Consider the following 12,977-nt stretch of genomic DNA (forward strand, 5'->3'; position numbering starts at 1 on the left):
GCTTGTGAAAAGGACAGGTGAAATCTGGGACAGACGGATTTCCTGCAGTAGGAGGAAACAAGAGGGCAGTATTAAGGGAGAAATTTTTTGTGTATTTCCTATAGTTTAAGTGCTGATTGAGCAATTTGCAGATTCTTGACCCAGCCTGCTTATGTTAGTAGATTTCAGGGTTCTCTCTAGTGAGTTTACAAGGTTGTAAATTTATAAAAGGAAAACTTATTGAACCTCAAGATAGTTTAATAAAAGTTCTCATGTTCTTCCTACAGGCTGGATCGAGTACTGCAAGTGGAAACGTGCTGCTGGCGCTTGGTGACGTTTGGAGGACACGTGGCTTTACAGGGTATGTATTGAAAATGACTGTTTTTGATTTCTGACTTGATCCTGCCATCAGGAAGATGTAGGGTGTGTTTTTAGAAGGAAGCAATAAGCAGATTCGTCACATATGGGTCCTACTTCTGCCCATCCTCGGTGATGGTGCTTTGTGGGAAATTGCTTCTAGGCGGGCATTGCATGGTGGCCATTTGGAATGAATGGTCTTCCATGTAAAACATGGACTGCTCTGGCACATTAGAGGAGGATCCCCAGCAAGGTGCCTTTCCAGGGGCGTACCTAAAAGCTCAAGGGCCCGGGTGCAAAAGTTCAGCTCAGGGCCCCCCCCTTCCCTTTCTCACCGCGTACCTATACCTAAATCGTGCTGCATACACCTGCAAAACGAATTTCCATACATGAATTAGCCCCATTACCGCGTTTCCTGCACTACATGAAAATTTGTTTGTAGCCCCTTAGGCCACTCTCACACCGCTTTTTATTGCGGTATACTGCTTCCATTGATTTGAATGCGATTACTCAGACGTGAGCTCGGAAGCGGTGATTTTTAAGCGCTATCTGTCCTGTATTTGCGTTTTCTAACGCACCTCCCCACCCATCACAATTGTGGGGTGCATTAAAACCGCTTTACCATGCGTTCAAAATGCTGCTCAAAATTGAGGTAAAAAACCCACGATTTTAGGCTGTGTTTTCTGAACGCACGTCTTAGAGCAGCCTTAGGCTCCGTGCACACGGGCGGAAATTCCACTGCTGGATTTCCCGCAGAATTTCCACCCATGGAAGCTGCCATAGGATTGCGTTAGAAAACACAATCCTAGGCAGACGGCCGCGGTTTGTCCGCGCGAAATCACACGTGGAAAACAAACCGCGGCATGCTCTATTTCTGTGCGGGGATCGCAGAGCCTCGCACAGAAACGTCACTCGCCGGCCGCTGGCATCGGTCTGCGCAATTAGGATGGCAACTCCCACAGCCTAGGAGTTTGTATGATCTAGAGGCTCAGTCACAGCAAATGTGGACACATAATACCATATGGAACCTGTATGCCTCTATTGCCCCCCATATCACATCTTGTATCCAAGCTAGAGGCGGTACAACAAAGTACTAGAGCCTCCATGCCTGCCAGTATCACCTCTTGTATCCAAGCTAGAGGTGGGACAACAGGGTACTAGAGCCTCCATGCTCGCCTGTATCACATCTTGTATCCAAGCTAGAGGTGGGACAACAGGATACTAGAGCCTCCATGCTCGCCTGTATCACATCTTGTATCCAAGCTAGAGGTGGGACAACAGGGTACTAGAGCCTCCATGCTCGCCTGTATCACATCTTGTATCCAAGCTAGAGGTGGGACAACAGGGTACTAGAGCCTCCATGTCCGCCTGTATCACATCTTGTATCCAAGCTAGAGGCGGTACAACAGGGTGTAGTAGAGCCTCCATGCCTTTCCGTATCACATCTTACATCTAAGCTAGAGGCAGTACAACAGGGTACTAGAGCCTCTATGCCCAGCTGTATCACATCTTGTATCCAAGCTGGAGGTGGTACAACAGGGTACTAGAGCCTTCATGCTCGCCTGTATCACATCTTGTATCCAAGCTGGAGGTGGTACAACAGGGTACTAGAGCCTCCATGCCTGCCTGTATCACATCTTGTATCCAAGCTGGAGGTGGTACAACAGGGTACTAGAGCCTTCATGCTCGCCTGTATCACATCTTGTATCCAAGCTAGAGGTGGGACAACAGGGTACTAGAGCCTCCATGCCCGCCTGTATCACATGTTGTATTATTTTTTTTATGATCGCAGGGAGAGAAAACGCATCAATTCTGCCATAGATTTTTGAGGGTTTTTTTATAGCGTTAATCATGCAGCATAAATGATACACTACATTTTTTCTGCGGGCCGGTACGATTACAACAATACCAAAAAGTTTTTCCACTTTTCCACAATAAAAAGCCTTTTTTTGGAAATTATTATTTTTTTCTAAACTCACTGCATTCAAAGTCCTATAACTTTATTTCTCCATGGACGGAGCTCTGTGAGGGCTTATTTTTTGCGAGACGAGCTGTAGTTTTTATTGATACCGTTTTGGGGTACATATGGTTTTGAAATCACTTTTATTGCGTTTTTTTGTGAGGCAAAATGCTAAAAATTAGCATTTTGCATCAGTTTTTTAGCGTTTTTTTAACGCTTTTTGCCATGCAGGATACGAAGCGTGTTTAGTTTATTGTACGGGTCTTTACGGACGTGTCGATACCAAATATGTGGGATTTTTTTATGCTAATATGAGAAAAAGCATAAGCATAGGGTTTTTCTTTTTTTTTTGCACATTATTTTTTTTTTTTTTTTACACTACTTGTGTCCCTCTGAGGGACTTTCACCACAGCACTGCAGATCGCTACGATAAGGCATGGCAGGACCTCTCTCTCCTGCAATACCTTATCGCTTACTATAGCGATCTTAGGCGCTGGCAATACAGGACGAAGGTATCTGGCATCCTGTTGCCGTAGCAACCAGCCGGGCTCTGCGATAACATTGCGAGAACCGGCTGAAGTCACAGTGTGAACCCTTTCCCTGCTGCGATCTACATAGATCGCGGCAGAGAAGGGGTTTACAGCAGGGGGGAGGGGGGGCGCATCTCTGATGCCTCCCGCTGTTGCGGCGGGAGGCCGGCTACTAGTGACAGCCGGCTCCCGCTGCAGGATAGCACGAGATCTGCTATGATCTCGCGCCATCCCTATGACGTAAGGGTACGTCATTTTGCGGGAAGTACCCCGCTCCCATGACGTACCCTTATGGGGTGGGAAGGGTTAAACAACTTTTCACACAAAAACAAGTCCTCAAAACAAACATGTCAACAAGAAAAAAAAAAAAGTTGTGACCCCAGGAATGCACAAAAATAAAAACTGAAAAACTGATTGCTCATAAGTGCCTAAACCAGGTCAGTCATGAAGCAATTAACTGCAGGCATTCACTGCTGGTCAGTGAGGTTACAGATGGAGGGTTGTTGGGTGAACTGTATGTAAATCTGCTCACCTTAGTAACTCCATTAGTTTGGGGGACTCCCAGCAGACAGAGGGGTCCTTCTCCAGGGAGCAGGCAGCACATGGTTAACTACCTGAGCCGGGCGCGGGTGGGTGCTGTCTGTCAAGGACCTCTGATGTCACACTCATGTGGCCAGTCATGTGACCAGCCTGTGGGAGGAGCCCATCGGGACTTTACTTCAAGAAAGAATGCTTACAGAACCAGAGAGAAGCCTGTTTGTTCCCTGGACGTCTCACTGGTGGCTGCCGACACTCTGCGGGAGGAGAAGTAATGAGAGAGGAGCCACGGCTACAGTGTTCTCTGCGTGGGTAAGTCCGCCTCGCCTCCTTTCCCCTCCCCTTCAGCAGCCACACACCCCAGCCGCACCAATCACGCGGCTGCTAGTGTAATGCCGGACGCCCTGCTCCGCCTTTAATAGAATGCACAAGTGTGCATTTTGAATATGGCGAGGCTTCTGGGCCCCCTGCAGAGCAAGGGCCGGGTCGCAACGGCGACCCCTGCTCCCCCTCACAATACGCCTATGGGCTTTTCTTTATGATGTCCATCTATATCTCACAGTCCTCTGTGCATATAGTGTAGGACTGGATGACTTCATTACCAATAAAGGCCAGAACTCGGACCCATTAAAGTCAATGTGTGTATTCACATGTGCATTTTTTTTTTCATGGACTGATGGTCCTTGTTAAAAAAAAAGAAAAAAAAAAGCAGTATGTCCTATTCTGGGGCAATTCTCAGACCAGAATTGCCCATCCAAGGCATTTGGTGCATTAAAAAAATGGAATGCATATGCGATTGTTTTTTCACCCAGCCATTGATTTCAGTGGGAGTTGTGAATTGCATCAATTGGGCCACCTTTTTAAAAATGTTTTTACATGTGAAAAATGGATGATGTTTGCGTGTTAAAAACGTAAAAACTGATGTAAGCGTATATATACACTCACAGTAAAACTGGTTCGTTTTTCACTGACTCAAATTGCACTTGCCGGAATAAGGCCCTAAGGTTCAACAAAGTAGAAAGTCCATCATCTTGGCCCTCCTGCCCCACTGATATTGTCTAATCCTTACAGGACTATTTTCTGTGGTTTGCGTGTTTGGATGATTGGTTGGAGTTGATTGCACCAACCACTTGGATCATCTGTAGCAGATGAAGAAAAGAACTGGTAATGGCACAAACGTTAGTGACGCAATGACATCCAAAGTTCTGAGTTGTTGCATACAGGGAGAGTTACTGCAGCTTCATCCCCCTCCACAAATGGTCACCATGTTAATGTTGAAACCAAACTGAGACTTTCTGGAGCTTTTACTCCAGTTCTGGTCCTCAGGAGATATGAGAAGCCGCCACACCAATGTGCCACTACTAATCCAGCAGACCAGATACATAGAGTCTAATGGGCCTCGTGTGGTGCAGAGTGTTAAGTATGCAGTATGCAGTCCTAAGCTCTTCCTCACGACCTGAAGGTTGCAGGTTCAATCCCCGCATGTTCAGGTAGCCATGACCCCAGGTAGCTCAAGTTTGACTCAGCCTTCCATCTTTCCGAGGTCCGTAAAATGAAAGCTCATGGATGTGCTGCCAGTCCAGAGGGTATGTCAACAACCAAACACGGAGGGCATATAGATATTGAGTGAATAAGTGGACTTTTTTGTCTTTGCTAGTTTTTTCAATCCATTAAATCGTAAGCCAATGCTAAAAGTCCAACTTTTCTTAATTAATACCCGTGAATAGAACATGTTAGGCATTGAATACGGACGTACTGTGCTAAGCTGATGAAGGACATAATGTGCCCCAAAACTCTTTTAGTTAATTGGATGTTAAGTAATAAAAGAGAAGTTGGACTTTAACCATTGTCTTCCAATGGCGCTTTTTCTTCTGTCCAAAAGTCGGCCAGTTGGGCAGAAAGCGGGTGGACCCTATTATAGTCAACGGGGTCTGCCCGTTGCCGATCGATTCCAGCCAGAGCATGAACCATTCAGCTGCGGGGATTCCCCTTTCCTGCTCCTTGAGCAGAGCAGGAAAGCCGAATCCCTAGCACTGGTGTGCCGCCACCTTAACTCTCCCTGTCTTCCACAACCCATGACCTTGGTGGCGCAATGACCTCCAAAGACTCGTTGCACGGATCCAAGAAGACCACAAAAAATCCTGTAAAGAACAATTACTCTCATGCAGAATGTATTTACCCCAGCATATTCCCGACAAGCAGTTATTGTAGAGAACTCACTGGAATGGAGCATATCTAAAAACCAGATGTATGGGACTATAAACAACCAGCGTATTATAGTGAGATCAGAGGGAGGATTATAAGCGGGTGTCGTACAGCCCCAGCCATCGGGTGTGAACACAAGAGAGTGGGTAAACTCTGACCTACCAAAAAGGATAAAGCACAGAACTGTTACAGAGAAGTGAAATTAAGCAATTATGTGATTGAAGCCGTCTCGCCAGCTGTGCCCAGGCCTGACAATTATGCTATTTTCCTTATGCATTCCATATGGCAAAACCTGCAAAAATAGATCTGATTTCACTTAAGTTCCTCTTCACTTTGATCCGCAAAAAGTCCTCGCAGCACGAATATTTTAACTGTTAAATGATGGGATTTAACCATTTATTTTTCTTAGCTCACGTTAACTTTCTTCCATCACCAAGCCGAATGCAGAGAGTTCCCTTTCAATTACATATCCACCCTAACTATGTAACGCTGATTGTTTTTGAAGATTTGCAAAAGCATTATGGACCAGGGCTGTAAGTTGACCACCCCTGTAGATGTGCACATGTCCTGGGTCTTGGCCAAAGTTGGCTTACAAGCTCTACCTTCGAGCAACTTGAAACCTCTCCAAAAGACCCCCTGCCCATCCAAACCCGACTCACAGTATGGATCAAAGGTGGTCATCCAAGCTTATTATGGGGTCTCCGATTTGGCCCTTCCACTTTAACTTCCACTTCAACTCTATCCAAAGGTCGCACATCCCATTTGATGCTCTATGTGCCCATTTTGCAACCGCGAAGTGGCTGCACATACTGCGGCGCTATGGAAACCGCTCAGGAGAAAACATCTGCAGTTCACAGTAATGGAAGAGAATAGGCCAACTCTGCTATAAGCGGCGAACCCCTTGTTGTCAGGATCTGTGGGGGTCCCAGCAGTATTTTGCAAGATCATCACCAATTGCATATTTATTCCCCATCCTATCATTATACAAAACTCCAGATCCTTAAAGGGGTTGTCTGGGGTTTTTACTATGAATGACCTCAGGATATGTAATTCGTAGTTGATTGGCAGAGGTCTGCTGATCAGAATCCCTGGGTCTACTGTCAGGGTGGACAGTAATGGAAGCAGACAGTCCTGTCAACATTGTGGTAGCTTAGTTATTACTACAGGCATTCTCATTGAATTCAATGGCGGCTGTACTTGCAATACCCGATCGGGTTGCTGTAATATGAACAGCACTATCTGCTTCCATTACTGTCCAATTGGCAGTAGGCCAGGAATCCCAAGCTAGGCACCCGAGCCGATCAAATATTGATGACCTATCCCAAGGATAGGTCATAAATGGTAAAGATCTTGGGGAACCCCTTTAAAACTTGCCGCTCGACATAATAGCATCTTGATTGGCACTCGTTAGACTGTTAGCATGTAGCAAAGGATTAGCGATATGGGGTCAAACAATAGTTACTACGATCATTTGTCCCCATACCAAATGCATTCCTTGGCAGCATGGACCACTGCTGATGAACAACCATTTTTCACACCATGAAAGATCAAATTAGCTCCTGTGTTGGCTTATTACCGGTGTATCCCTACTGGTGGGTGTTCGGGCTCCATCATCGGCTTGTGCAGAAGGGCCATTATTATAGAATGAAAATCAATTTAGAATCTAAAACTCAAGTGAGGACCGACAGAATGAAACATTTTGGGATTCATTCCTTAGTCATATCTGCAGTCCCGAAAGATAATTTGAACCCCTCTGATGTTTTGTCTCTTAGTAAGGCATATCCTCAGTTTTTTTTCTGATAGCATAAGCCTTTAAATTGGTGGCACTGGATTAAAAAAACATGGCTGCCGTCTTTCAGGAACAGCGTCACATCTGCCCATATATTTGTGTCTGGTATTGCAGCTCATGTCTATTGAAATTAATGGGAATGAGCTGCAGTACCACACACAACCTGTGGAAAGGTGTGGCGCTATTTTTTGGAAGAAAGCAGTCATTTTTTTTCCCTAATCTTCATATAAGAACTTTTAACATTTCCTTTAACGAGTTGCATAGTATAACAGGTAATTGCAAATCTAAGTAACTAGATTGACATTATTGTCCAATATCCTGCCCGGGTTTCTGTATTCCAAGTCCGTTATCAAAAAACTGATTGCTCTTTATAACCCACGGCGGCACTTTTATTTTTACTTCTTTCTTTTTAATGAGGGATTAATGTAACAACAACAACAAATGCCAGTGGGTGAATAACCCAACCAATCCCGCTTTACGAGCCAGGCCTGGTTTTACTTTAGAGGATACAGCGCATCTCTTCTAAAGTTCCCTGTTGGTGATCAGTTTGCCCAGAGTCTTCATTTTGAAGAACCGCAGAGCCCCCAGTAATTCAGACCAGAGGGGAGGAAGAACAAGTGACAGATTCCTCAGCACCAGGGAAACAAAAATGGAAGTGATGAACGCTGCACTAAATCCATCACTTTCTATGGCTCTGTTATTTCAGTGTGGTCTGTGCAGAAAGGAAAACAGATGCAACGGTCTTCTAATTAGAAGAATACAATGGAGCTAAGGCTAATCACTGTGTCATCTAATTCTAAGCAGGGGTGGGGACCGAGGAGGAGGGGCTATAATTAAATGAAGGCAGGGCCCCTTTGATGGTATTAGTTTGCTCCATCAGTCTCCTCTAGTGGAAGTTGTGCTGGGAGTCACAGTTATTATTTTTTGTAATTTTTATTTTGGGGGGGGGGGGGGATTGGCCATCTAATCTGTATAGCAGGGATGTCCTTGTGTCAGCCCTGGAATGGCTCCATGCATGTATCACAGCAGGAGGAGGACACTTTGAGTACATTTCCCTTCTGTCATAGCAGCGGTCCCACAAGACTAGCACGTGAGAAGCAGAAATCCAATTTCCAGGTCTAACTCTTCAACTTTACCATTGGGTTTTACGCGCTCTCTCTCTTACAGGGGCCACAACATGTTCCGCCATACCATCATGTAGCGCATCCATGTGTTCCTATTCAAGTACACTATTGTTTTTTCAATATAGGACACCAGTATTAAGATATTGAGCGCTGGATCGGTCATATTGTATTATATAAAGGAGTTGTCCCACTATTGAAGTAAATGGGACTGCAGTACCAACTCAGGCCACTGCACAATGCATGGAGCTGTCTGCTTCCTGCAGCAAAGCCGCTAGAAGTGGGACAATCCCCTTAATACTAACTAGAAAGGGATGAACCCAAATAAACATCAACCTATAGACAGACCGATTGGTTGAAGTTTCCTGTTGGTATGCTGGCTCTACGATAACTGAGCAGAGTGACGAATATTTCTCCGCTTTGTTTTTTTTGGCAATTTCCTCTTGATTCGGCTCGAGCAAATTGGAGCCGCAATTATGGTAATAAACTGAAGTGTCGTCAAGTGAATCCTTAAACTGTTTCCAGCTGCGCTCTGCCCTCAGTCTACACAGCGTTCATTCCCTCTGTGCAAGACTGTCTCTTAGTTTACTAACCGGAGTCTACCAGGGCTGTCATGTTCTTGCCATGTCTTTTCCTAGATGAAACAGCAACCGGTACAACATGGCATTGTATTACAAAGTGCAAGTCTTGATTGGCTGAAAGACACCACGTGGTTGCAGTTGCGACTCCTTTTTGCATTAAAGTCCCATGGATATATGGCTGAGAGGCCCCATTATTGGTATACAGCGTGCACTTACAAACTGCACTGCAAACATACATTCAGCAGCTGGAAAAGCAACCACAAATTGGACCCTATTATAGATGCACTTTCTTAAAAGCTCAATTTTTAAAGGGATTGCTCAGGTATAAACTGGTGATGGCCTATCTTTATGATAGGCCAGCAATAGATTGGAGGGGTTCTCAAGCGGAAGATGTCAGACTGTTGGGCTCACACATGAAGCTGATTTCTGTAGGAAGCAAACAGCTCCATTCCCATTGCAGTGGCCTGACTTGGTATTACAAGCAAAGCTCCAATTTAAAATGAATGACTTGTAATACCAAACCTGGCCACTGCAGCAGTAACGTAGCTGTATGCTTCCTGCAGAGATTAGCTCAATGCATGAGCACAATGGTCCAGTCAACAGCTGATCAGTGGGGGACCCTTGCCAGTCTTCTATTGATGACTTTTCCTAAAAATAAGGCACCAATAGTTTGCAACTGGACAACCCCTTTAGGAAAACACAGCCTAAATATAACTAGCACCTAGTGTGAATGCCAAGAAAAGGAACAGTAGAAGCAGAACTGATACATGGTGTTGTGCCTAGTGCAAGTCTCTAGGGGATAGAGCGTGTGTGGAGCCTTTTTGCTGCCCTACTCTGCTCCTTTAGCCCTGTGCTTGGTATTGCATTGCATCCAGTATGTGCAGTGTGTTCCTTTAACTCCTTTCGGTTAGCCATACAGCTTTATACATCCTACCTACGCTTCTTGCAATTAGGTCACATAAAGACATCTGTTGTATATACTGTGTATAAAGGGGGTGCAGAAGCTGAGCTGCTACATACATCAGTTATCAGCATTTAAAGGAGCCAACACCTTCCTGCAACAGCCATGATGAGAGATAACCACAATCACAGCTGTTGACTTTTTAAATGCCACTGTAAATTCTGACAGAAGCATTTAAATGTCCTAAATGACCCCACCGATGAGATGGCCGAGAGCTGTCTGGGTGTCATGGCAGTCGGGAGCCTTCTGAAGGACCCCAGAGCTGCCATGATTGCTTGCCTATTAAGACTTGCCTGGGTCATGTCTTTATAGGGTGCATGTTTGAACAGAGTATAATATAATACCATTGTATTGCATTCTACTATATAACCAATCAAACAGTTGCAAGTTCTAGTCCTGTATGGGGCTAAAAAAAACAAGTAAAAGTAAGCAAAATATAGACTTTTAATATTTATTGTAATAAAGTGAAAAAAAACTAATTTTACCAGTTGTTGCAATAAAACAGAATTGTAAAAAAATAAAGTCCAGTTTCACAGTAGTAATCTCACCCAGTGAACATGGTCAGAAAAAAAAAAGCAAAATGCCAGAATTAACTTTTTTTTTTTTTTAGCTAGCCCATCTGCAATAAAAAGAAATAAAAAAATCATATGTATCCCAAAATAGTCAATAAAACTGCAGGTCGTCCCACAAAAAAAAAAAACAGACCTCACACAGTTGCATCAACAAAAAAGTAAAACAATTGGGGACCAAAAATGGTGACAGAAAGGAATTTTTTAAAAAGAATATAATTATCACCTTAAATTGGATTATATTAAAAAAAAAAAATCATAAATTTGGTATTTCTGCAATCGCCCTGACCCACAGAATAAGAACAACATGTCATTTTCACTGCAATGTGAACACCACCCCCAGCAAAAAAATGCAAGTGCAGTTTCTTTTTTGCATATTTTAAAAATCTTCCACTCCATTATCTGGTCCGTTAAACGGTGCCATGAAAACATACAATTTGTCCTGCAAGAAGCACCTTATAGCTGGATCACCGGAAAAATAAAAAGGTTAGGATTGTTTGAAAGTGGGAATCTAGAAGTGCAGACTGTGACCCGGACACGGCAACGACCGGCGGTCTTCAAAAAGTTGAGATACAAATCTGATTTCTCTTTCCCAGGTTATTTGCCGGTATCGTGCCAAGAATTACCGCCATCAGTCTTGGAGGTTTTATCTTCCTCGGTGCTTATGACAAAGTCCGAAGCTTACTCATCGGGAGAAACCATACGGAACCACAACGTCCATAAAAGGCTGCAGTTCTCGGCGATGTTCTCCAAGCCGCACAGGAAATGGTGGGATCGGCACGGTGGTCAAGAGCACAGAGGTCAACTGATTCATGTGCACCTTCCTCTCCTATGTGACTTTTAATACACAAATAAGACAGTGAAACTTGAAAATTAGGGCTCTGGCTCCTTCTAAGAGTATTTGATCTTGTGCGCTCGGACTGTTATGTAGGAGGACACGTTATTCAGCTGTCTGGGGGTTTTGAGGGAAGCTCTACATCCTTGGTCCATTAGTTGTGACTAAGCTTTTCAAGGCAAAACTTGAAATTGATTAAATACAGTTTTCTTCTTCTGTTGCCAGCTGGAAACTGTCAGCACACCTGTTATTACATGATTTTAATGCACAAGTGTCCTGATATGAACATGGTGTAGATCTGATTGGCTCAACAGCCCTTAGCATCTCTGACTTGTAAACATATGCCCAATATAAATATGTAGTCAGATTTTGTTCACCATTCGAATGTTCATGTGTTAATTAACATCAAGTTTTACATTACTGACTGAGCAGACTGAAGGCGGTGTTAGACGGAGGGCATTAAGGAAGGCGGGGGTATCCATGGCCTTTTTTCCCCCTTAAAAGCTGCCCACCATATTGTACCAACAACAAAAAAAAAACCATACTCCCCTCTCACCGAGTACCCGCTGGTCTTCACCCCCGACTACAGAGTGATGACGTCTCAAGACAGAGACATGTGACCACTGCAACTAATTGCCAGCTGAAGTCATCCAATGACTGATTGTAGTGATCTTATGGAATTTGGTTCGGTGATGTCATCTCTGGCTCCATGCACCCGGCGGTGCCAGCAGTGCACCGGCGAAATGGGAGCGATGGAAGAAGAGGTAACTACAGCTTGTTTGATACTGTGGGCAACTTTTGAAGAAAAAAAAAATGGCCCTGGATAACCGCTTTACGATAAGGAAGTCCGTAATAAAATCTGGAAACCATCAACAAGCAGGTCAATTGGTGCCGACAGATCATGTTTACTCCATGTACCAAAGAAAAATGATAGAGTATATCACAAAGCTCTGCACCCTCTGCCAACTGGGACCGGGTTACTTTATACTTGTCCAGGAGAAGGATCATTGTACGCCTTAATAGGAATATTTGATTATTTTGTACACCTTTTATATTAGTTTTATTGTATCCTCACTTGAGCTTCACGAATGATTGTACGAGTCTTTCATGGAAATAGTTTGTGTAAAGGAATAAAAGTTTAAGATTTTATAGGTTAAAGTAGATTTCAAATTGTGACTTTTCCAGAAAGAGCGCCACACCTGTCTGCAGGTTGGGTCAGGTATTGCAACTCTGCTTCATTGAAGTGAATGCTGCCGAGCTGTAATACCGAACCCAACCTGCAGACAGGTGTGGTGCGGTTTTTGGAAGCAAGCATCCATTCCTATGGAACCTGCCGTGTGTTGCACTCACTCCGCTTCTATATTCCCACAGGCTCCCATTTAGTCTCGTGCTCCTCAGACTTCCTCCAGCAGGCAGACGCTATGTCAGGCGGTTTCCTCTGAGGCGGGGTGCTGGCTTTTCCATTGTTGTAACAGTAAACTAGCTTGTCCATCACCTCGACAGTTTTGGAAATTCTTTACCATAAGCTCTTATGTGCCCGTTTCTTCAGATTT

General features: G+C 44.3%; 1 protein-coding gene across 1 annotated transcript in view; it reads left to right on the forward strand.

Annotated features, from left to right (window-relative positions):
• SLC25A26 (solute carrier family 25 member 26) overlaps nt 1-12,582 on the forward strand; it is a 124,081-nt gene extending 111,499 nt beyond the window's left edge. The window contains exons 9-10 of the mRNA XM_066596662.1: nt 267-340; nt 11,186-12,582. Coding sequence (XP_066452759.1) covers nt 267-340; nt 11,186-11,312 — 201 coding nt within the window. The 3' untranslated portion in view covers nt 11,313-12,582. The remainder of the gene's footprint in view (nt 1-266; nt 341-11,185) is intronic.
• Nucleotides 12,583-12,977: the final 395 nt, after the last annotated feature.

Source organism: Eleutherodactylus coqui, chromosome 3 (assembly GCF_035609145.1).
Source record: "Eleutherodactylus coqui strain aEleCoq1 chromosome 3, aEleCoq1.hap1, whole genome shotgun sequence".
Lineage (NCBI taxonomy): Eukaryota > Metazoa > Chordata > Amphibia > Anura > Eleutherodactylidae > Eleutherodactylus > Eleutherodactylus coqui.